We start from the raw sequence: 26,017 nt of genomic DNA, 5'->3' as shown, positions 1-26,017 counted from the left end.
ACCCCCAGGTATGGAGGCCCGCATACCATATCATACCTCCCTACATTTCACACCCCCTTTCCCTCCTTTAACATATACCCACCATTTCCCTCCCTTCCTCATCCTCTCCCTCCCTACCCCCTAATTCCCCCCTCCCTCGTAGGAGCCAGATCAGGATTCCCAATTACGTAAAATTAATACATTTCTAGTATTCATAGGGCGTATTGTGGTTACTCCCTCAAAATACTCCCATATATGCCCTATAATAGGAAGAGAGACTTTTTGTTTTATTTTAATGTATTCACGTTTGTTACTGTTTATAATGTAATAATGTTAGTTAAGATTCAACTACTTTTTTGTTGCTATGTGTTTGTCTTTTTGCAGATATGTACCCATTTTGTGCTTCAATACTCTAAGCAGTACCAGAAGGTATATGCTATCCCTAATCTCGTACCAACACCCTCCATCCACACTGTCATGCACCCCCATAAAGTGACTTCCCCCAAGCAATTGACCTTGCTCGCACAGAATGCGAAAGGCTTGAACTCCCCCATAAAAGGTCCAAAGCACTTGCAGACCTAGCAAAGAGACAAATAGACATACTTTTCTTACAAGAAACACATTTTAAACAAAATAAAGAACCAAAATACTTAGGGAAAACTTACACCACACACTACCACAGTTTAGGCCTAGAAAAGAAAAACGGGGTGAGCATACTGTTTAAAAAATCTCTCCCTTTTACCTTGATACAACTTTCCAGAGATGAGAGGGGCATTTTTTTAGGTTTGATGGGTCTTCTGTACGGCAGACCCATCACCTTAATTAATATTTATGCTCCGCACTCAAATCAAACCACTTTCTTTAAAAACATATTCAAGAGAACACTGGATATCACTAAAGGCCCATTGTATCTAGCCGGAGACATCAACACCCTACTGCAACCCCTAAAAGATAGTTCCAACCCTAACATACAAATATCCAAAACAGTTACCACCACTTTGCGGAACGGTCTGAAGGACCTTAACCTATATGACACATGGAGATTCATTCACCATGATAAAAGAGACTACACCTTTTTCTTGCATCCAAATAAATCTTATAGTAGACTGGATTATGTACTTACAAACCAAAGAGGCCTAACACACTTACATCGCAGTGATATCTCACCCACATTGTGGTCAGACCACTCAGCTGTTAAAATAAAATTTTCCTGGCCCAAAACACCTTCAGAACCATATTCCTGAAAATTAGACGAGTCTCTCATAAATAATCCTGGCACACTAACCACGTTATCCAAAACCATCTCTGAATACTTTACAAACAACTCCAACTCTATCACTGACAATTTTAAAATTTGGGAAGCACACAAATGTGTGTTAAGGGGAGAATTAATTAAAATGAAGGGTCAAAATCAACGAGCAAATCGTACACAATACAAAGAACTAACAGATACCTTTTTTTAAACTAGACTTAGCGCTAAAAAAATTTCCACTAATTCTAATATAGAGAAAGATCTACAGGCCGCTAGAACAGCCTTAGACAAATTTCTAGACATTGAGTACCAAACTCTACGAACCAAAACTAATAGCATGTTCTATTACGAAAGTAATAGAGCTGGTAAACTGCTAGCTTGTGCCTTAAAAAAAAAAAAAAAGATTTAAATCCTATATCTATGAAATCACTACTCCACAAAAAAAAGTCGCTTAAGACTACGCCGGAAATCTTACTGGCCTTTCAAGAATATTATACAAAACTCTACAGTATACATGAAGACCCCCCCACACCCGAACATCTCCGCGATCTCTCAACATACATAGCAAATTGTCCACTACCTTCAATCACTGATGAACAAAAATCACATTTAAATAGGCCAATAACCATCCAAGAAACCATATCTGCCATAACTACCCTTAAACATGGAAAAAGTCCAGGCCCAGATGGCTTCTCCTCCAAATATTACAGAGCATTTTCTTCTATCTTAGCCCCACATCTTACATTAATTTTCAACGAGGCCACTGACGAACACCCCTTTCCACCTTCTATGCTAGAGGCCCATGTAACAGTAATACCTAAGCCAAACAAGCCACCTACAAATCCAGCAAATTTTCGCCCTATCTCTTTAATGAATGTTGATATCAAAGTCTTCGCTAAAATACTCGCATCCAGAATTAACTCTATTGTCCCATTCATAATCCACCCTAACCAGGCTGGGTTTACACCCATACAAGAGTTTAGAGATAACACAACCAAAATACTAACTCTTTTGGAACATGCAAATCAACACCAAATCCCCTCCGTGTTCATTTCAATGGACACAGAAAAAGCCTTTGATAGGCTGAATTGGCTTTTCCTTAAACATACAATGGCTAAATTTGGATTTGATCAAAAGTTTATAAGGCAAATCTTTGCCCTATATAACAGGCCACAAGCAAAAATAAGATTAAATGATTCCACATCTCATCCTTTCCAGATCACAGATGGCACAACACAGGGGTGCCCCCTCTCACCTCTATTGTTTATCTTAGCCATGGAGGTTTTAGCCACGTACATCAGGAAACAAACAACAATTACTGGATTCCGAATAGGGCAAACAGAATATAAAACCACTCTTTATACGGACAACATATTCAAGACCATCACTGACCCAGTTAACTCTGTCCCCTCACTAATCTCAACACTACATACTTATGGCCTCTACTCTAACTTTAGTATTAATATTGCAAAATCCGAACTCTTAACCCTTTAAGGACACAGCTTTCAGTTTGCTCAATTGTTTTATGACGGAAAAATTCTGTCATATGTACTTAAGAGGTTAAGTATAGCACTGCCCAATACCACATTAGAGATAGTCAAACAACAATTCTGTTTCCGAACCCAATATAAGGCGATAACATTTTTAGGAGTGCAAATTTCACCAAAAACTTAAGATATAGAGGGGTAGTTATCAAGCCGTCAACCAGAAATACGCTGGAATTCCGCAGCATATTTGTGGTGAGGCTAATTCGCCTTCGTTATCAAAGGCTACAGACCGGCAAAAGTAGAATTTTGTGACGTAAGCTTCGATCTGCCGGACTCAGTCCAACACAGATCGATTCTTACGTCACTCCAGATGTACAATCTGACTGCTTTTGCTAGTTATCAAAAAACTAGCAGGTACGCTTGGCACTTTTCCGGCCCAGCGTACCCTGGAGGCGGCGGATCCCATAGGAATCAATGGGAGTCTGACCATAGCGAAAGTTCATGTTCGCTTCTGCCAGACATCCCATTCATTCCTATGGGAGCTGTCTACACCTAACACCCTAACATGTACCCCGAGTCTAAACACCCCTAATCTGTCCCCCCTACACCGCCGCAACTAAATACATTTATTACCCCCTAAACCGCCGCTCCCGGAGCCCACCGCCACTATAATAAACTGATTAACCCCTAAACCGCCGCTCCCTGACCCCGCCGCAACTATAATATATGTATTAAACCCTAAACCGCCGCTCCCAGACCCCGCCGCCACTATAATATATGTATTAAACCCTAAACCGCCACTCCCAGACCCCGCCGCCACCTACATGATACTTATTAACCCCTATCCTGCCCACCCTATACCGCTGCCCTCTATAATAAAGTTATTAACCCTTATCCTGCCGATCCCGGACCTCGCCGCAACTAAATAAATAGTTTAACCCCTAAACCGCCGCTCCCGGACCCCGCCGCAACCTATATTAAATTTATTAACCCCTACCCTGCCCCCCCCTACACCGCCGCCACTGTAATAAAATTATTAACCCCTAAACCTAAGTCTAACACTAACCCTAACACCCCCCTAACTTAAATATTAATAAAATAAATCTAAATAATATTTCTATTATTAACTAAATCAATCCATTTAAAACTAAATACTTACCTTTAAAATAAACCCTAATATAGCTACAATATAAATAATAATTATATTGTAGCTATTTTAGGATTTATATTTTTTTTACAGGTAACTTTGTATTTATTTTAGCTAGTTAGAATAGTTATTAAATAGTTATTAACTAATTAATAACTACCTAGCTAAAAGAAATACAAAATTACCTGTAAAATAAATCCTAACCTAAGTTACAATTAAACCTAACACTACACTATCATTACATTAATTAAATAAATTAACTACAAATAACTACAATTAAATACAATTACATAAACTAACTAAAGTACAAAAAATTAAAAAAGCTAAGTTACAAAAAAATAAAAAAATAAGTTACAAACATTTAAAAAATATTACAACAATTTTAAGCTACTTACACCTAATCTAAGCCCTCTAATAAAATAACAAAGCCCCCCAAAATAAAAAAATGCCCTACCCTATTCTAAATTAAAAAAAGTACTATTTTACCTTACCAGCCCTTAAAAGGGCCTTTTGCGGGGCATGCCCCCCAAAAAACTGCTCTTTTGCCTGTAAAAGAAAAATACAACCCCCCTAACATTAAAACCCACCACCCACATACCCCTAATCTAACCCAAACCCCCCTTAAAAAAACCTTACACTACCCCCCTGAAGATCATCCTACCTTGAGTTGTCTTCAGCCAGCCGACCCACCGATGGAACCGAAGAGGAGATCCGGAGCGGCAGAAGTGATCCTCCAAGGGGCGTTGAAGAAGTCTTCCATCCGATGAAGTCATCATCCAGGCGGCGCTGAAGAAGTCTTCCATCCGGGCGATGTCATCTTCCAAGCGGCGCTGAAGAAGTCTTCCATCCGGGCGATGTCATCTTCCAAGCCGGGTCTTCAATCGTCTTTCTTCAGGATCCATCTTCATTCCGCCGACGCGGAACATCCTTCTTCCCCGACGGACTACCGACGAATGAAGGCTCCTTTAAGGAACGTCATCCAAGATGGCGTCCCTTCAATTCCGATTGGCTGATAGGATTCTATCAGCCAATCGGAATTAAGGTAGGAAAAATCTGATTGGCTGATTGAATCAGCCAATCAGATTGAAGTTCAATCCGATTGGCTGATCCAATCAGCCAATCAGATTGAGCTTGCATTCTATTGGCTGTTCCGATCAGCCAATAGAATGCGAGCTCAATCTGATTGGCTGATTCAATCAGCCAATCAGATTTTTCCTACCTTAATTCCGATTGGCTGATAGAATCCTATCAGCCAATTGGAATTGAAGGGACGCCATCTTGGATGACGTCCCTTAAAGGAGCCTTCATTCGTTGGTAGTCCGGGGAAGAAGGATGTTCCGCGTTGGCGGAATGAATATGGATCCTGAAGAAGAAGATTGAAGACCCCGCTTGGAAGATGACATCGCCCGGATGGAAGACTTCTTCAGCGCCGCTTGGAAGATGACATAGCCCGGATGGAAGACTTCTTCAGCGCCGCCTGGATGATGACTTCATCGGATGGAAGACTTCTTCAGCGCCCCTTGGAGGATCACTTCTGCCATTCCGGATCTCCTCTTCGGTTCCATCGGTGGGTCGGCTGGCTGAAGACAACTCAAGGTAGGATGATCTTCAGGGTGGTAGTGTTAGGTTTTTTTTAAGGGGGGTTTGGGTTAGATTAGGGGTATGTGGGTGGTGGGTTTTAATGTTGGGGGGGTTGTATTTTTCTTTTACAGGCAAAAGAGCAGTTTTCTTTGGGGCATGCCCCGCAAAAGGCCCTTTTAAGGGCTGGTAAGGTAAAAGTGCTTTGAACTTTTTTAATTTAGAATAGGGTAGGGTATTTTTTTATTTTGGGGGGCTTTGTTATTTTATTAGGGGGCTTAGATTAGGTGTAAGTAGCTTAAAATTGTTGTAATTTTTTTTAAATGTTTGTAACTTAGCTTTTTTATTTTTTGTACTTTAGTTAGTTTATGTAATTGTATTTAATTGTAGTTATTTGTAGTTAATTTATTTAATTAATTTAATGATAGTGTAGTGTTAGGTTTAATTGTAACTTAGGTTAGGATTTATTTTACAGGTAATTTTGTATTTCTTTTAGCTAGGTAGTTATTAAATAGTTAATAACTATTTAATAACTATTCTAACTAGCTAAAATAAATACAGTTACCTGTAAAATAAATATAAATCCTAAAATAGCTACAATGTAATTATTAATTATAGTGTAGCTATCTTAGGGTTTATTTTACAGGTAAGTATTTAGTTTTAAATAGGAATAATTTATTTAAGTATAGTGTAGTGTTAGGTGTAATTGTAACTTAGGTTAGTTTTTATTTTACAGGTTAATTTCTCTTTATTTTAGCTAGGTAGCTATTAAATAGTTAATAACTATTTAATAGCTATATTACCTAGTTAAAATAAATTGAAATTTGCATGTAAAATAAAAATAAATCCTAAGATAGCTACAATATAATTATTATTTTTATTGTAGCTATATTAGGGTTTATTTTAAAGGTAAGTATTTAGTTTTAAATAGGATTAATTTAGTTAATAATAGAAATATTATTTAGATTTATTTAATTAATATTTAAGTTAGGGGGGTGTTAGGGTTAGTGTTAGACTTAGGTTTAGGGGTTAATAATTTTATTACAGTGGCGGCGGTGTAGGGGGGCAGGATAGGGGTTAATAAATTTATTATAGGTGGCGACGGTGTAGGGGGGGCAGGATAGGGGTTAATAAGTTTAATATAGGTTGCGGCGAGGTCCGGGATCGGCAGGATAGGGGTTAATAACTTTATTATAGAGGGCGGCGGTATAGGGGGGGCAGGATAGGGGTTAATAGGTATCATGTAGGTGGCGGCGGTGTCCGGGAGCGGCGGTTTAGGAGTTAATAACTTTATTTAGTTGCGGGGGGCTCTGGGGGCGCCGGTATAGGGGGTAGAACAGTGTAGTTTAGTGTGGGTGCTTAGTGACAGGCTAGAGATCGGATGAGTGATAACTATCACAGCCCGCTGCTCATCGCCCCATACTTGGTGCGCGGCTTTTTGATAGCTTTTTTGATAACTTAGGCAAATTTTTGCAGGTCCTCAGCGGCGATGTGAGGCGAGCTTAGGCGGGCGTATTGGGCTGGCGAAGGCAGGTAAAGTAGACGCGTTGATAACTACCCCTCATAATCTCTCTAAACTTTAAAACCTTAAAGAACGATATCAGCTCCATGTTACAAACCTGGGCAACTAAGCCCCTCACTTGGTATGGAAGAATAAATGCAATTGAAATGTTAATACTCCCCAAGATTTTGTATCTTTTTCAAACGTTGCCTATTCCTATTCCAGATACACTAATCTTCCAACTTCAAAAATTGCTAAACTCCTTTATATGGTCCTATAAAAGACTCTGTATAGCTGCAAGCACCTTATACTGTCCCAAAGACCTAGGAGGCATAGGAGCACCCAATTTGCAGTACTGTAGATTGGCTGCTTTTTTAACTAGAATAGTTGATTGGTGCAAACACAGCAGCACGAAAGAGTGGGTTATGCTTGAGCGCACTCTTTCTAACGACTCCCATCTGGGAGGCCACTGCTGGCTTCCTGCCGATATCAGACATCTGCCCCTCAATGCTCCCATAACTGTGAAGGAAACATTCAAACAGTGGGATAAACACATCAAAAGATCTCCCCACTTTTCTAGCACATACTCTCCATTAACACCACTAGTAGGAAATACCCTGTTCCCTCTTCACTCTCTTTTACATATAACAGACAATCCCACCATGATAGAAATGGTCCCGATACACTCACTACATCACAATGGCAAACTAAAACCACACAATGAAATTGTTACCTTACTCGGACCCTGATTCAATATTTATTTTACGTACTTGCAATTAACGCATTACCTGCAGACACATCCCTATAAAAAATCTCTAACCCGCCCTTTGACAACCTTTGAAAACATGTGTATGCACACTTTCCCTCAATAAAAGTATACTATCGCTTATACATCCACAGATCCTTTCATCCTACGCTTCTACTCTACCATCTTACGTTAAAAAGTGGGAAATTGAAATAGGTGACTCCTGCACCAACAAAGAATGGCTGCATATCTTTGCCAGCATGAGCAAACCTGTGACTGACGCATGTTTAGTTAATTTTCTGTAAGATGCTACATGTAGTTACACTAAAATTCACTTGTTTTTTGTTTATAGTTGATTGTAAACCAGTTACTGATGATGACCTAATTTAATGAGAGCTGCCAGAAATAGATAGACATTTTGCACTGAGTGGGACCCTGTCTCGCTTGTACAAGACATATTGAGTCTTTGCAACGCTCCACTAGTTGCCAATGTGATATAAATTTTTTAGCTTTGTTAAATTTCAGGCGCTCATTTCTGTATATGCAAATTGTATATTGACCAGCTAACTGTTCACTAAATGTTTTAATAAAGCTCTTTTTGAAAGAAAAAATATACAAATGCACATCCCTAAAAATTACATCTCATAGAGAAGCAGACTTTTTGGTCCATCAAAAAGTTAATTGATTGGTTAACCAACAGGCTGTCTATGGAAATCAAAGATTTGTTTGTGTTAAAGCCAAATCAATTTTCCTTCTCCAATTTCTCTTTTCTAATTTATACAGTTACTGAATGCTTTTGATTGTGTTCAATGTATGTAAATACATTTTTAGGAGCCATTTCTACCAGCTAGACAGGTTTTTAATTTCTCCTACATTGGTGTATCCGGTCCACGGCTTCATCCTTACTTGTGGGATATTCTCTTCCCCTACAGGAAGTGGCAAAGAGAGCACACAGCAGAGCTGTCCATATAGCTCCCCTCAGGCTCCGCCTCCCCAGTCATTCTCTTTGCCGCTCTGAACAAGTAGCATCTCCACGGGGGTGGTAAAGAGTATGTGGTGTTAGTTGTAGTTTTTTATTTCTTCTATCAAGAGTTTGTTATTTTAAAATAGTGCCGGTTTGTACTATTTACTCTACAGCAGAAAGTGATGAAGATTTCTGCTAAGAGGAATATGATTTTAGCACCAGTATCTAAAATCCATTGCTGTTCCCACTCAGGACTGTTAACCAGAGAACATCAGTTGGGGGGAACAGTTTGCAGGCTTAACTGCTTCAGGTATGATCAGTCATTTTTCTAACAAGACCAAGTAATGCTAGAAGACTGTCAGAAATTCCCTCTGGGATTGGTGAGCCATTTTTTTCTTATAGACTCTGTATACAATGATGGCTTATATTTAGGGCTCTATGCTGGTTGACACTATTGTGGGCTTTAAAATCGATTGCTTTTTAGCATGTTTTTCACTATAAATAAGGTGTTTTTTCAGACTTTAAAACACTTTTGGGGTTTAATTTCGTCCTGGCACTTATTTGGACACCTAAATCTAGTCAGAAAGGCCCCTCCACTCTAGAATGAAGAGGGAGGAGGCCTAATTTTTAGGCCTAAATTGTGCAGTTGTTTTTGCCTAGGCAATCCATGCAGCTTCATGTGGGGAGTCAAGAGGCATCATAAAAGACTCCAGGGAGGCTTATTTCCTGCTAAAATAATCCCTAATGAAGGTAAAGGCTACAGTGAGAAGCTGTGGCTAGTACTGTAGTGTGTTAACTGGTTAATAACTGTTATTAACTCCGGTTTGGGCATTAAGGGGTTAATTGATCTGAAAATTTGTGTGCAATCTTTTCAAAGCTTTAAGACTCTGTGGTGAAAATTTCATTAAAATCGGATGTTTATTTCATGTTTTTTTTTATGTTTCAGTAAAAAAGTGTGCATTAAGGGGTTAATTGATCTGAAAATTTGTGTGCAATCTTTTCAAAGCATTAAGACTCTGTGGTGAAAATTTCATTAAAATCAGATGTTTATTTCATGTTTTTTTGATATTTCAGTAAAAAAGTGTGCTTTTTAATTATTTAAAGAGACAGTAACGTTTTTGTCAAAAATAATTTTTATTGCATTATAGTTCTGTTTAAGTCTGTTAAACATGTCTGAGTCTTCAGATAGCCTATGTTCTGTATGTCCAAAGGCCAAGGTGGTTCCCCCATTAAATTTATGTGTGAAGTGTGCCATAGCGTCCAAACAGCTTAAGGACAGTACAATCACACTTAAAAATATAGCCCAAGATGATTCTTTAGCTGAAGGTAGTGAAAATAGCTTGCATTCCTCTCCTTCTGTGTCAACACCAGCTATGCCCGCGCAGGCGATGCCCAGTACATCTAGCGCACCAATTGCGATTACTATGCAACAGTTAGCAGCAGTAATGGATAATTCTATCGCAGCATTTTTATCCAAACTGCCAGCTTTCCTAGGAAGCGTGATTGCTCAGTTTTAAATACAGAAAATGAGCAAGTAGACGCAGAGGATAATTTATCTGTAGTGCCCTCACATCAATCTGACTTGGTGGTGAGGGAGGGCTTGTCTGAGGGATAAATTTCTGACACAGGAAAAGTTTCTCAGCAGGCAGAGCCTGATACCATAGCATTTAAATTTAAGCTAGAACACCTCCGCGCTCTACTTAAGGAGGTCCTGGCTACTCTTGATGATTGTGACCCTTTGGTGGTCCCAGAAAAATTGTGTAAAATGGATAAATTCTTAGAGGTCCCAGTACACACTGATGCGTTTCCGATACCTAAGAGGGTGGCGGATATAGTGTACCTTTTGTTCCCCCTCCTATATTTAAGAAAATGTTCCCCATTGTTGACCCCAGAAGGGACGCGTGGCAGACGGTCCCTAAGGTAGAGGGGGCAGTTTCAAAGCTAGCTAAGCGCACAACTATACCAATAGAAGACAGTGGCGCTTTCAAAGATCCTATGGATAAAAAATTAGAAGGTTTATTTAAGAAAATTTTTGTTCAACAAGGTTTTCTTCTTCAACCAATTTCTTGCATTATTCCTGTAACCACTACAGCTGCTTTTTGGTTTGAGGAATTAGAAAACTCGCTCCAGAAGGAGACTTCTTAGGATGAAGTCATGGATAGAATTCACGCCCTGAAGTTGGCTAATTCTTTCATTACAGATGCCGCTTTTCAGTTAGCTAAATTAGCGGCGAAAAATTCTGGTTTCGCAATAGTGGCGCGTAGAGCGCTTTGACTTAAATCGTGGTCGGCGGATGTGTCGTCCAAAACAAAATTGTTTAATATTCCTTTCAAGGTAAGACCCTATTCGGGCCAGAGTTGAATGAAATTATTTCAGATATCACTGGGGGAAAGGGCCATGCCCTTCCACAGGATAGACCTTTCAAAGTTAAAAATAAGTCTAATTTTCATTCCTTTCGCAATTTCAGGAACGGACCGGCTTCTACCTCTACAGCCACTAGGCAAGAGGGTAACGCACCCCAGCCCAAACCAGCATGGAAACCATTGCAAGGCTGGAATAAGGGTAAACAGGCCAAAAGACCTGCTGCTGCTACCAAGACAGCATGAAGGGGTAGCCCCCGATCCGGGACCGGATCTAGTAGGGGGCAGATTTTCTCTCTTTGCTCAGGCCTGGGCAAGAGATGTTCCGGACCCCTGGGCACTAGAAATTGTCTCTCAGGGGTATCTTCTAGAATTCAAGGACCTTCCTCCAAGGGGAAGGTTCCACTTGTCTCGCTTATCTTTAGACCAGATAGAGGGACAGGCATTCTTACATTGCGTAGAGTACCTTTTAAAAATGGGAGTGATAAACCCAGTTCCAACAGCAGAACAAGGACTGGGATTTTACTCAAACCTGTTTGTAGTTCCCAAAAAGGAAGGAACTTTCAGGCCAATTCTGGATTTAAAGATCCTAGACCAATTACTCAGAGTTCCATCATTCCAAATGGAAACCATTCGGATTACCAGTTTGTGGCTCTTCCCTTCGGATTGGCCACTGCTCCGAGAATTTTCACAAAGGTGCTAGGGTCCCTTCTAGCGGTGCTAAGGCCAAGGGGCATTGCAGTAGCACCTTAACTAGATGACATTTAATACAGGCGTCGTCTTTTCACAAAGCAAGGGCTCATACGGACATTGTTCTAGCCTTTCTAAGGTCTCACGGGTGGAAGGTGAACATAGAAAAAAGTTCTCTGTCCCCGTTCACAAGGGTTCCCTTCCTGGGAACAATAATAGACTCGGTAGAAATGAAAATCTTTCTGACAGAGGTCAGGAAATTAAAACTTTTGAACACTTGTCGAGTTCTTCAATCCATTCCTCAACCCTCCATAGCTCAGTGCATGGAGGTAACAGGACTAATGGTTGCGGCAATGGACGTGGTTCCTTTTGCTCGAATTTATTTAAGACCATTGCAACTGTGCATGCTCAAACAATGAAATGGGGATTATGCAGATTTTTCTCCCCAGATTCAGATGGACCAGCAAACCAGAGACTCACTCCTCTGGTGGTTGTCTCAGGATCACCTGTCTCAGGGAATGAGTTTCCGAAGACCGAAGTGGATCATTGTCACGACCGACGCCAGCTTCTTAGGCTGGGGCGCGGTCTGGAAGTCCCTGAAGGTTCAGGGTCTATGGTCTCGGGAAGAATTTCTTCTCCCGATAAACATTTTGGAATTGAGAGCAATATTCAATGCGCTCCAGGCATGGCCTCAACTAGCGGAGGCCAAATTCATCAGTTTTCAGTCGGACAACTTGACGACTGTTGCGTACATCAATCATCAGGGGGGGACAAAGAGTTCCCTGGCGATGAGGGAGGTATCCAAGATCATCAAATGGGCAGAGGATCACTCCTGCCATCTATCAGCAATTCACATCCCAGGAGTGGACAACTGGGAAGCGGATTATCTGAGTCTTCAGACTTTCCATCCGGGGGAGTGGGAACTCCACCCGGAGGTTTTTTTGCTCAGCTGACCCAGCTATGGGGCATTATAGATCTGGATCTGATGGCGTCACGTCAGAACTTCAAAGTTACACGTTACGGGTCCAGGTCCAGAGATCCCAAGGCGACATTGGTAGATACCTTAGTAGCGCCTTGGTCGTTCAATCTAGCTTATGTCTTTCCACCGTTTCCCCTTCTCCCCCGGCTAGTAGCCAGGATCAAGCAGGAGAAGGCTTCGGTAATTCTAATAGCTCCTGTGTGGCCACGCAGGACTTGGTATGCAGACCTGGTGAATATGTCATTGGTTCCACCATGGAAGCTGCCTTTGAGGCAGGACCTTCTAATTCAAGGTCGATTCGAACATCCAAACCTAGTTTCTCTGCAACTGACTGCTTGGAGATTGAACGCTTGATTCTAGCTAAACGTGGGGTTTCGGAATCAGTTATAGATACTCTGATCCAGGCTAGAAAGCCTGTCACCAGGAAAATTTACCATAAGATATGGCGGAAATATCTTTGCTGGTGCGAATCCAAGGGTTACTCATGGAGTAAGATTAGGATTCCAAGGATACTATCTTTTCTCCAAGAAGGATTGGAGAAAGGTCTGTCAGCTAGTTCTTTTAAGGGACAGATATCTGCTCTGTCTGTTTGGTTACACAAGCGTCTGGCAGCCATGCCAGATATTCAGGGTTTGTACAGGCTTTAGTCAGAATCAAGCCTGTCTACAGACCTGTGGCTCCTCCATGGAGTCTAAATTTAGTTCTTTCAGTTCTTCAAGGGGTTCCGTTTGAACCTCTACATTCCATAGATATTAAGTTACTATCTTGGAAAGTTTTGTTTTTTTGTAGCTATGGGGTTCGTGCTTTAAAGTTTTATCTAAAAGCAACTAAAGACTTCAGACAAACATCGTCCTTGTTTGTCGTCTATTCTGGCAAGAGGAGAAGTCAAAAGGCGACTGCGACCTCTCTGTCTTTCTGGCTGAAAAGCATCATCCGGTTGGCTTATGAGACTGCTGGAAGGCAGCCTCCTGAACGAATTACAGCTCACTCTACTAGAGCTGTGGCTTCCACATGGGCTTCCAAGAATGAGGCTTCTGTTGAACAGATTTGTAAGGCAGCAACTTGGTCTTCACTGCATACGTTTGCCAAATTTTACAAATTCATTACTTTTGCTTCTTCGGAGGCTATTTTTGGGAGAAAGGTTTTGCAAGCAGTGATGCCTTCCGTTTAGGTTACCTGACTTGTTCCCTCCCTTCATCCGTGTCCTAAAGCTTTGGTATTGGTTCCCACAAGTAAGGATGAAGCCGTGGACCGGATACACCAATGTAGGAGAAAACAGAATTTATGTTTACCTGATAAATTTCTTTCTCCTACGGTGTATCCGGTCCACGGCCCGCCCTGGCATTTTGGTCAGGTTTAAATTTATTTTTTGTAAACTACAGTCACCACTGCACCTTATGGTTCTCCTTTTTCTCCTAACCGTCGGTCGAATGACTGGGGAGGCGGAGCCTGAGGGGAGCTATATGGACAGCTCTGCTGTGTGCTCTCTTTGCCACTTCCTGTAGGGGAAGAGAATATCCCACAAGTAAGGATGAAGCCGTGGACCGGATACACCGTAGGAGAAAGAAATTTATCAGGTAAACATAAATTCTGTTTTTGCACAGTTTGTCTTTCTTTTCTTGTCTTGCTTGGCCTGCCCCCAATACTATACATCACTGGTAAAATGAATTAGAATACAAAATCACCATAGCTTCCAAAATTGATATAAACTCAAAATCTGCATAACTTGTATGTTTGATATAAATTTGATTTGTACCTGGATAAAACATATGAAAAGTAATTGTTTTTATAACCAGTCTCCAATTAAGTTATAGTGAGTAAAAAAGATGAGGGAAAGAACCTAATTAATTGTGAGTGTAGTGACACACAATAGATCATTGTATAGGCCATCTGTACATTCTCCTGCAGAAGTGGGGGTTTTTTTTCGCTGGAGCAAAGGGCTCTGGGTAAGTATATGCAAATAAGCTATAAAATGTAAACTACGTATTTGCAAATGTTTGTATTTGGTATTTGTTTTCTAAATGAAAACTGAGTACGGCCTCCGACAGCAATATTTGGCAATTTTCAGTGCCGTTAGTGTAATAGTGCAACACACAAAGATCTGGGATTGCACAGATCTTTGTTTGTTGCACTGTTACACAAATAAATCTAGAGCCGAAAATAGCCGAATGTTGCTGCCTGCGGCCATATTAGGTATTTGTTTAGAAAATGAATGCCAATTGCAAACATGTGCAGATACCTAATGTGCACTCATTCAGGTATGACATTCATAATATTCAGGGGAAGGTCTCTTTATAACTAGTGTGTCATTTGCTAAATCAAACCTGGTAAGTTTTGCTTCATTTAAAGTCTATAATACAGTTTTTTGTTTTTTTTACTTCACAGGAGGATAGTGACCCATCTATACACGAAAGTCTCAGTATTGAAAACACTTTGTGGGCCAGCACAGTGGTAGCATCTGGTAAGAAAAAACATGCTCTCCCCATGATTTAAATTCAACTACTATTTCCAAGCTATTCTGCTTGTTTTATGTATTTGTTAGTTAGCAACAGTTATGTGGCTTTATGCAAGTGCTACATTTGAAATATCTAAGAACATTTTTATAGTTTTATAGTAAAAAATTCTCTAAACCGATAAAGGGACTGATATATATTTTGTACACGATCATATATGAAATTGCGCTGGATGGGTGTGACAGGTTTGTCAGCTTCCCATTGGTCAGCTCTCTATTGGTCACACATTGTGTTTGTTTACAGCTCACGTAGTTTTCTCATTTTAACGGCTGTGATGGGATCAGGGGTGATCAATCTTGATGTTTAATTTGTTTACACCCAGTGTTTTATTACACATGTGTTCACTTTATATTTTTCACTACACTTGAGGTTCTTTAACACTTAAGGATGTGTACAACACAGGCATAGGATGTCATTAATTGATCACACACTAGGACAGCTATGATTGGCTTAATAATGGGAGGAGGGTCACAGAGAGCAATAAAAGGTTTGGTTTGATTACTTGTTGTTTGTCAGAGGAAGGGACTGTTTGTGTCCCGAAACGTCACATTAACAAATATATTTGTTGTCACAGTTGGCTGAAGTCCAGTGAGTGCTTATTTCAAAACAGTGTTATCAAGCGTTACATCACCCTGGCAGTTGTGGACGGTTAGTGAGAGTGCATACACTTGGATTGTACAGATTTATTTATATATATATATATATATATATATATATATATATATATATATATATATATATATATATATATATATATATATATATATACATTTATAAATAAATGGATGTTTGGATCAGCAATTTCATTTTGATCTATCAAATAACTGAAGGACACAGTAATATTTCAGTAGTGAAATGAGGTTTATTGGATTAACAGAAAATGTGCAATATGCATCCAAACAAAATTAGACAGGTGCATACATTTTGGCACCCTAACAGAAATATTGCATCAATATTTAGTAGAGCCTCCTTTAGCAGAAATAACAGCCTCTAGATGCTTCCTATAGCCTGTAATGAGTGTCTGGATGAAGATATTTTGGACCATTCCTCCTTGCAAAACATCTTCAGTTCAGTTAGGTTTGATGGTTGCCGAGCATGGACAGCCCGCTTCAAATCACCCCACAGATTTTCAATGATATTCAGGTCTGGAGACTGGGATGGCCATTCCAGAACAGTATACTTGTTCCTGTGCATAAATGTCAGAGTAGATTTTGAGCAGTGTTTTGGGTTGTCTTGTTGAAACATCCAGCCCCGGCTTAACTTCAACTTTGTGACTGACTCCTCAACATTATTCTCAAGTATCTGCTGATATTGAGTGGAATCCATGTGATCCTCAACTTTAACAAGATTCCCAGTACCGGCACTGGCCACACAGCCCCACAGCATGATGTAACATCCACCAAATGTTACTGTGGGTAGCAAGTATTTGTCTTGGAATGCTGTGTTCTTTTGCCACCATGCATAACACCCCTTGTTATGACAAAATAACTCAATCTTTCTTTCATCAGTCTACAGAACCTTCTTCCAAAATGAAGCTGGCTTGTCCAAATGTGCGTTTGCATACCTCAAGCCACTCTGTTGGTGGCGTGCGTGCAGAAAAGGCTTCTTCCGCATCACTCTCCCATACAGCTTCTCCTTGTGCAAAGTGCGCTGAATTGTTGAACGATGCCATCTGCAGCATGATGATGTTGTAGATCTTTGGAGGTGGTCTGTGGGCTGTTTTTGACCGTTCTCGCCATCCTTTGCCTTTCTGATATTTTACTTGGTCTGATACTTCTGGCCTTAACAAGAACTGTGCCTGTGGTCTTCCATTTCCTCACTATGTTCCTCACAGTGGACACTGACAGTTTAAATCTCTGCAGTAGCTTTTTGTAGCCTTCCCCTAAACCATAATGTTGAACAATCTTTGTTTTCAGGTCATTTGAGCGTTGTTTTGAGGCCCCTATGTTGCCACTCTTCAGAGGAGAGTCAAAGAGAACAACAACTTGCAATTGGCCACCTTAAATACCTATTCTCATGATCGGATGCACTTATCTATGAAGTTCAAGGCTTAATGGGCTCACCAAACCAATTGTGTGTTCCAATTAATCAGTGCTAGGTAGTTACAGGTATTCAAATCAACCAAATGACAAGGGTGCCCAAATGTATGCACCTGTCTAATTTTGTTTTGATGCATATTGCACATTTTCTGTTAATCCAATAAACCTCATTTCACTACTGAAATATTACTGTGTCCTTCAGTTATTTGATAGATCAAAATGAAATTGCTGATCCAAACACCCATAAATGAAAATCATGGAAATTGTCAGTGGTGCCTAAACTTTTGCATACGACTGTGTGTGTGTGTGTGTGTGTGTGTGTGTGTGTGTATTATATATATATATATATATATATATATATATATATATATATATATATATATATATATATATATATATATATATATATATATATATATATATATATGTAGGAATATGTATTTATGAATAAATAGAACATATTCTACTATGTGAAGAACTTTGTAATGTGAAATATTCATATTTTCATGTTTAGTTAGCGCACATGAGAATATGCAATCTGTCTTTTTTCTTCTTCTATGGGGGATTATGTGAACATGATATTCTAAGTTCGGCAGTAGACGCTCGAGCGGGAGCATTAAATAGTGCTCCACTCATAATCTGGCCCATAATTTGTATATTGAACCACTTATGAATATGCAACTATGGAAGTTTTTAAAGCGCATGCACTTTTTTCCAATCATAATTAAAAGAAAAAAAAAAATATTGTTTATCTTTGAATCACTATAATTTACATATTTAACAGATTTTTCGCTATATCTGTAAAGCTGAAAATGTGTAATATGTAATTTAATTACATATCTATTGCTATTATCTAATTTGTTGAACCTAAAAGTCTGCTTTCTGCCGCACGACAAAATGAGTGCTATTTTAGGTCTGTTAAAGAATCATGCACAATCTGTTTTGGCTTTTTAATAAAGCACTCTAAAATTGCAGTTACTTGTATCAATCTTAATGGACGCCTGTATTCATTGCACCTTATCTTCTGTGCATTGAATCCCTTATGCCCTTACATTAAACTGCTGTTACTGATCCTTCGCGCTATCGATTTGTGGTCTTTCGCCTCTAAAATTGTCAGGACAGCAGCAATCAGAGCTGAAGATTTCTGAGGTATTCCCCACATAATTCCCTTAGCATGTCTTCTTGGCCTGACCTTGACCCTTATAACTTCCTGATACAATGTTACTAGTGGATTATTTTAATGTGATGATAATGAGTATAAAAACTTCCAATGGAAATATAAAGGTAGAAATAATATTTTAAATGCAGATCACTATCCAGTTGTCTGTTTTCTAGATAAAGTGAACATTAGTTTTAATGGCCCACCTGACTCAGACAGTGGCATACCTCTGAGCAGAGTTATTATACTGACCTGTACACTGAAGTCTTAGGAAACAAAGCTATTTAGCATATCCTTAATAACAGCACAAGTATTTGACGCTTGTAGAAATAGTCAAGAATATCCCAGATCATTGATCAGGTTTGGCAGCACATCTCCTTTAGTCTACAGCAGATATTCTTGACCAGACTGCACACACTATTGTGTGACAGCAATTGCATGAGAATGCCACAGAGAATTTGGACAGTAGGTAATGAGAGAGAAAATCTGAGAGATGTAAGCAGTTGTATATAAAATGTTCATTACAAGTAAAATATTGAAGGTGATTGAAATTGTTATTGGTTTGTTTGACGCTATTATGAGTAACATGGTTTTTATACATATCTGTTTCATACATTTATTTGTATTCATGTATTGTACAGTATATGACACTTTTGTTTGCGCATGTTTGAAAATAGCGCTCAACACAAAGAAGAAAAAAAGCCAATGAACCTTTTCTCCTGTTAAGTGTAGTCAGTCCACGGGTCATCCATTACTTATGGGATTATATCTCCTCCCTAACAGGAAGTGCAAGAGGATCACCCAAGCAGAGCTGCTATATAGCTCCTCCCCTCTACGTCATACCCAGTCATTCTCTTGCACCTAACTAATAGATAGGACGTGTGAGAGGACTGTGGTTGTTAAACTTAGTTTTTATTTCTTCAATCAAAAGTTTGTTATTTTAAACAGCACCGGAGTGTGTTGTTTTTTCTCAGGCAGCATTAGAAGAAGAATCTACCTGAGTTTGTGTATGATCTTAGCGGTCGTAACTAAGATCCATTTGCTGTTCTCGGCCATTCTGAGGAGTGAGGTAACTTCAGAACAGGGGACAGCAGGCAGGGTTCACCTGCAAGGAGGTATGTTGCAGTATATTATTTTCTAAGGAATGGAATTGACTGAGAAAATACTGCTAATACCGATGTAATGTAAGTGCAGCCTTAAATGCAGTAGTAGCGACTGGTATCAGGCTGATATGTATGTATGTTTACACTGAGGTATTTCTGGGGAATGGAACTTCACTAAGAAAATACTGTATACATTTAAGTTATATTTGAGCCTCCACTGCAGTGAAAGCGACTAGCAGCAGGCTTATTAATAACATTTCATAATTTTATTTTTAAACGTTTACTGGCATGTTAATCGTTTTTTCCTGAGGTACTTGGTGATAAAACTTTATGGGCATGATTTTTACCACATGGCTGTCGTTTGTTTATGAATAAAATCAGTTTACTGAGCTTCCCCACTGTTGTAATATGAGTGGGAGGGGCCTATTTTAGCGCTTTGTTGCGCAGTTAAAATTCAGTCACAGTCTTCCTATTTCTTCCTCCATGATCCAGGACGTCTCTACAGAGCCCAGGGGTCTCCAAAACTAGTTTTGAGGGAGGTAATCACTCACAGCAGACCTGTGAGACTGTGTTTTGACTGTGATAAAAACGTTTATATTAAATTGTTATCCGTTTTTGGGTACTAAGGGGTTAATCATCCATTTGCTAGTGGGTGCAATCCTTTGCTAACTTAATGCATTTACTGTGAAAATTTGGTTGCTATAACTAATTTGGTTCATTGTTATTTCAACTGTGACAGTTTTTTGTGCTTCTTAAAGGTAAAGTAACATTTTTTATATTGCTTGTAAATTTATTTGAAAAGTATTTTCCAAGCTTGCTAGTCTCATTGCTAGTTTGTTTAAACATGTCTGACACAGATGAATCTCTTTGTGCAATATGTTTAAAGGCCAATGTGGAGCCCAATAGAAATTTGTGTACTAATTGCATTGATGCTACTTTAAATAAAAGCCAATCTGTACATGTAAAGAAAATTTCACCAGACAACGAGGGGGAAGTTATGCCGACTAACTCTCCTCACGTGTCAGTACCTTCGTCTCCCGCTCAGGAGGTGCGTGATATTGTGGCGCCAAGTACATCAGGGCGGCCCATACAAATCACTTTGCAAGACATGGCTAATGTTATGACTGAAGTACTATCTAAATTACCAGAATTTAGGGGTAAACGCGATCACTCTGGGGTAAGAACAGAGTGCGCTGATAATAATAGAGCCATGTCTGATACTGCGTCACAATTTGCAGAACATGAGGACGGAGAGCTTCATTCTGTGGGTGACTGATCTGATCCAAGTAAACTGGACTCAGACATTTCAAATTTTAAATTTAAGCTTGAGAACCTCCGTGTATTACTAGGGGAGGTATTAGCGGCTCTGAATGATTGTAACACGGTTGCAATTCCAGAGAAAATATGTAGGCTGGATAAATATTTTGCGGTACCGACGTGTACTGACATTTTTCCTATACCTAAAAGGCTTACAGAAATTGTTAACAAGGAGTGGGATAGACCTGGTGTGCCTTTTTCACCCCCTCCTATATTTAGAAAAATGTTTCCAATAGACGCCACCACACGGGACTTATGGCAGATGGTCCCTAAGGTGGAGGGAGCAGTTTCTACTCTGGCTAAGCGCACCACTATCCTGGTGGAGGATAGCTGTGCTTTTTCAGATCCAATGGATAAAAAGTTAGAGGGTTACCTTAAGAAAATGTTTGTTCAACAAGGTTTTATATTACAACCCCTTGCATGCATTGCGCCTGTCACGGCTGCGGCAGCATTCTGGTTTGAGTCTCTGGAAGAGACCATTAGCTCAGCTCCATTGGATGAGATTATAGACAAGCTTAAAGTCCTTAAGCTAGCTAATTCATTTATTTCTGATGCCGTAGTACACTTAACTAAGCTTACGGCTAAGAACTCCGGATTCGCCATTCAAGCGCGCAGAGCGCTGTGGCTTAAATCCTGGTCAGCCGATGTGACTTCTAAATCTAAATTGCTTAACATACCTTTCAAAGGGCAGTCATTATTCGGGCCCGGTTTGAAAGAAATTATCGCTGACATTACGGGAGGTAAGGGCCATGCCCTACCTCAAGACAGAGCCAAACCAAGGGCTAAACAGTCTAATTTTCGTGCCTTTCGTAACTTCAAGGCAGGAGCAGCATCAACTTCCTCCGCTCCAAAACAGGAAGGAACTGTTGCTCGCTACAGACAGGGCTGGAAACCTAACCAGTCCTGGAACAAGGGCAAGCAGGCCAGAAAGCCTGCTGCTGCCCCTAAGACAGCATGAAGTGAGGGCCCCCGATCCGGAAACGGATCTAGTGGGGGGCAGACTTTCTCTCTTCGCCCAGGCTTGGGCAAGAGATGTCCAGGATCCCTGGGCGTTAGAGATCATATCTCAGGGATATCTTCTGGACTTCAAAGCTTTTCCTCCAAAAGGGAGATTTCATCTTTCAAGGTTGTCAGCAAACCAGATAAAGAAAGAGGCGTTTCTATGCTGTGTACAAGACCTTTTACTAATGGGAGTGATCCACCCAGTTCCGCGGTCGGAACACGGACAAGGGTTTTACTCAAATCTGTTTGTGGTTCCCAAAAAAGAGGGAACCTTCAGACCAATCTTGGACTTAAAGATCCTAAACAAATTCCTAAGAGTTCCATCGTTCAAAATGGAAACTATTCGGACAATCTTACCTATGATCCAAAAGGGTCAGTACATGACCACAGTGGATTTAAAGGATGCCTACCTTCACATACCGATTCACAAGGATCATTATCGGTATCTAAGGTTTGCCTTCCTAAACAGGCATTACCAGTTTGTAGCTCTTCCCTTCGGGTTAGCTACGGCTCCAAGAATCTTTACAAAGGTTCTGGGCTCTCTTCTGGCGGTACTAAGACCGCGAGGAATATTGGTAGCTCCGTACCTAGACGACATTCTGATACAAGCGTCAAGTTTCCAGACTGCCAAGTCTCATACAGAGTTAGTTCTGGAATTTCTAAGGTCGCATGGGTGGAAGGTGAACGTAGAAAAGAGTTCTCTATTGCCACTCACAAGAGTTCCCTTCTTGGGGACTCTTATAGATTCTGTAGAAATGAAAATTTACCTGACAGAGGACAGGTTAACAAAACTTCTAAATGCTTGCCGTGTCCTTCATTCCATTCAACACCCGTCAGTGGCTCAATGCATGGAGGTAATCGGCTTAATGGTAGCGGCAATGGACATAGTACCTTTTGCACGCCTGCATCTCAGACCACTGCAATTGTGCATGCTAAGTCAGTGGAATGGGGATTACTCAGATTTGTCCCCTATGCTAAATCTGGATCAAGAGACCAGAGATTCTCTTCTATGGTGGCTTTCTCGGCCACATCTGTCCAGGGGGATGCCCTTCAGCAGGCCAGATTGGACGATTGTAACAACAGACGCCAGCCTGCTAGGTTGGGGCGCTGTCTGGAATTCCCTGAAGGCTCAGGGATCATGGACTCAGGAGGAGAGACTCCTTCCAATAAACATTCTGGAATTAAGAGCAGTTTTCAATGCCCTTCTGGCTTGGCCTCAGTTAGCAACTCTGAGGTTCATCAGGTTTCAGTCGGACAACATCACGACTGTGGCTTACATCAACCATCAGGGAGGGACAAGGAGTTCCCTAGCGATGATGGAAGTCTCAAAGATAATTCGCTGGGCAGAGTCTCACTCTTGCCACCTGTCAGCGATCCACATCCCAGGCGTGGAGAACTGGGAGGCGGATTTCCTAAGTCGCCAGACTTTTCATCCGGGGGAGTGGGAACTTCATCCGGAGGTATTTGCCCAACTGCTTCAGCATTGGGGCAAACCAGATCTAGATCTCATGGCGTCTCGCCAGAACGCCAAGCTCCCTTGTTACGGATCCAGGTCCAGGGACCCGGGAGCGGTACTGATAGATGCTCTGACAGCACCTTGGGTTTTCAACATGGCTTATGTGTTTCCACCCTTCCCGATGCTTCCTCGATTGATTGCCAGGATCAAACAGGAGAGAGCATCAATAATTCTAATAGCGCCTGCGTGGCCACGCAGGACCTGGTATGCAGATCTAGTGGACATGTCGTCCTGTCCACCTTGGTCTCTACCTCTGAGACAGGACCCTCTGATTCAGGGTCCTTTCAAACATCCAAATCTAATTTCTCTGAGGCTGACTGCATGGAGATTGAACGCTTGATTCTATCAAAGCGGGGATTCTCGGAGTCAGTGATTGATACCTTAATACAGGCTAGGAAACCTGTTACCAGGAAAATTTACCATAAAATATGGCGTAAATACTTACATTGGTGTGAATCCAAGAGTTACTCATGGAGTAAGGTTAGGATTCCTAGGATATTGTCTTTTCTACAAGAAGGTTTAGAAAAGGGTTTATCTGCTAGTTCGTTAAAGGGACAGATCTCAGCTCTGTCTATCCTTTTACACAAACGTCTGTCAGAAGTTCCAGACGTTCAGGCTTTTTGTCAGGCTTTGGCCAGGATTAAGCCTGTGTTTAAGACTGTTGCTCCGCCGTGGAGCTTAAACTTAGTTCTTAACGTTCTGCAGGGTGTTCCGTTTGAACCCCTTCATTCCATTGATATCAAGCTGTTATCTTGGAAAGTTCTGTTTTTAATGGCTATTTCCTCGGCTCGAAGAGTCTCTGAGCTATCGGCCTTACATTGTGATTCTCCTTATCTGATTTTTCATTCAGACAAGGTAGTTCTGCGTACTAAACCTGGGTTCTTAACTAAGGTAGTCACTTACAGGAATATCAATCAAGAGATTGTTGTTCCATCATTGTACCCTAACCCTTCTTCAAAGAAGGAACAAATTCTGCACAATCTGGACGTTTTCCGTAACCTGAAATTTTATTTACAGGCAACTAAAGATTTTCGCCAAACTTCTTCCCTGTTTGTCTTTATTCTGGACAGAGGAGAGGTCAAAAAGCTTCGGCTACCTCTCTCTCTTTCTGGCTTCGTAGCATAATACGTTTAGCCTATGAGACTGCTGGACAGCAGCCTCCTGAAAGAATTACAGCTCATTCTACTAGAGCTGTGGCTTCCACTTGGGCCTTTAAAAATGAGGCCTCTGTTGAACAGATTTGCAAGGCTGCAACTTGGTCTTCGCTTCACACTTTTTCAAAATTTTACAAATTTGACACTTTTGCTTCTTCGGAGGCTGTTTTTGGGAGAAAGGTTCTACAGGCAGTGGTTCCTTCCGTGTAAAGAGCCTGCCTGTCCCTCCCGTCATCCGTGTACTTTTAGCTTTGGTATTGGTATCCCATAAGTAATGGATGACCCGTGGACTGACTACACTTAACAGGAGAAAACATAATTTATGCTTACCTGATAAATTCCTTTCTCCTGTAGTGTAGTCAGTCCACGGCCCGCCCTGTTTTTACGGCAGGTCTAAATTTTAAATTAAACTCCAGTCACCACTGCACCCTATAGTTTCTCCTTTCTCGTTTGGTTTCGGTCGAATGACTGGGTATGACGTAGAGGGGAGGAGCTATATAGCAGCTCTGCTTGGGTGATCCTCTTGTACTTCCTGTTAGGGAGGAGATATAATCCCATAAGTAATGGCTGACCCGTGGACTGACTACACTACAGGAGAAAGGAATTTATCAGGTAAGCATAAATTATGTTTTTCTGTATAACACAAATAAAGTATAAGTATTTAGTATGATTGTTATCATGTCCACATATTGCATTTTACCCATTTCTACTTCTGTATGTTTTGTCATTTTGAAGTGGAACACTACATAAATTAATTACACATTTTCAAATACTGCAGGGGATAGTGCACCTTGCTGCAGATCTGCACTTCCAAAGTTCAAGTCCTTGTAAATGCAGTTACAGCTTTTATTGTTTTAATTTTATTAGAAATGTATTCAACATACAAAGAGAGTCATATATAATTTTTTTGTATGGTGTATAGATAAACAAATGTGCAGCAAAGATAATTTTGTGAGAGTTTGCTTAACCCTTCAACTGTGGATGACATTACGTGATCGTCATCTGCTCAATGTCATAACTGCGGAGCTGATCACGGTCCTTCCTCTGCAGCAAAAGGCCTCTATGAGGTGGCCGACGTCACTGCATCGCCTCTGTTCTACGGCGATGCTGGTGATGTCATCATGCAAGGGCATGGTGACTTCATCAACCTAGAGGCCAGGAAGTGGATAAAAAAGCTTAAAAGGACCAGTCAACACAGTAGATTTGTTTAATCAACAAATGCAAGATAACAAGACAATGCAATAGCACTTAGTCTGAACTTCAAATGAATAGCAGATTTTTTTTTTCTGACAATTTTAAAAGTTGTCTATTTCCACTCCCCCTGTACCATGTGACAGCCATCAGCCAATCACAAATGCATACACGTGCCATGTGACAGCCATCAGCCAATCAACAATGCATGTACGCTTATTCTGTGAATTCTTGCACATGCTCAGTAGGAGCTGGTGACTCAAAAGGTTTAAATATAAAAAGACTGTGCACTTTTTTTAATTGAAGTAAATTGGAAAGTTGTTTAAAATTACATGCTCTAT

At 40.5% G+C, this 26,017-nt stretch overlaps 1 protein-coding gene across 2 annotated transcripts in view; it reads left to right on the top strand.

The window, feature by feature from the left end:
* The window catches only part of ATP9B (ATPase phospholipid transporting 9B (putative)), a 1,400,042-nt gene that overhangs the window by 736,047 nt on the left and 637,978 nt on the right, over positions 1–26,017 (top strand). For both annotated transcript variants that reach the window (XM_053714846.1, XM_053714845.1), the window contains exon 10: positions 15,068–15,143. In XM_053714846.1, coding sequence (XP_053570821.1) covers positions 15,068–15,143 — 76 coding nt within the window. The remainder of the gene's footprint in view (positions 1–15,067; positions 15,144–26,017) is intronic.

The sequence above is a fragment of the Bombina bombina genome, chromosome 5, assembly GCF_027579735.1.
Source record: "Bombina bombina isolate aBomBom1 chromosome 5, aBomBom1.pri, whole genome shotgun sequence".
NCBI classification, from domain to species: domain Eukaryota; kingdom Metazoa; phylum Chordata; class Amphibia; order Anura; family Bombinatoridae; genus Bombina; species Bombina bombina.
This window is presented reverse-complemented; position numbering and strand designations above follow the sequence as displayed.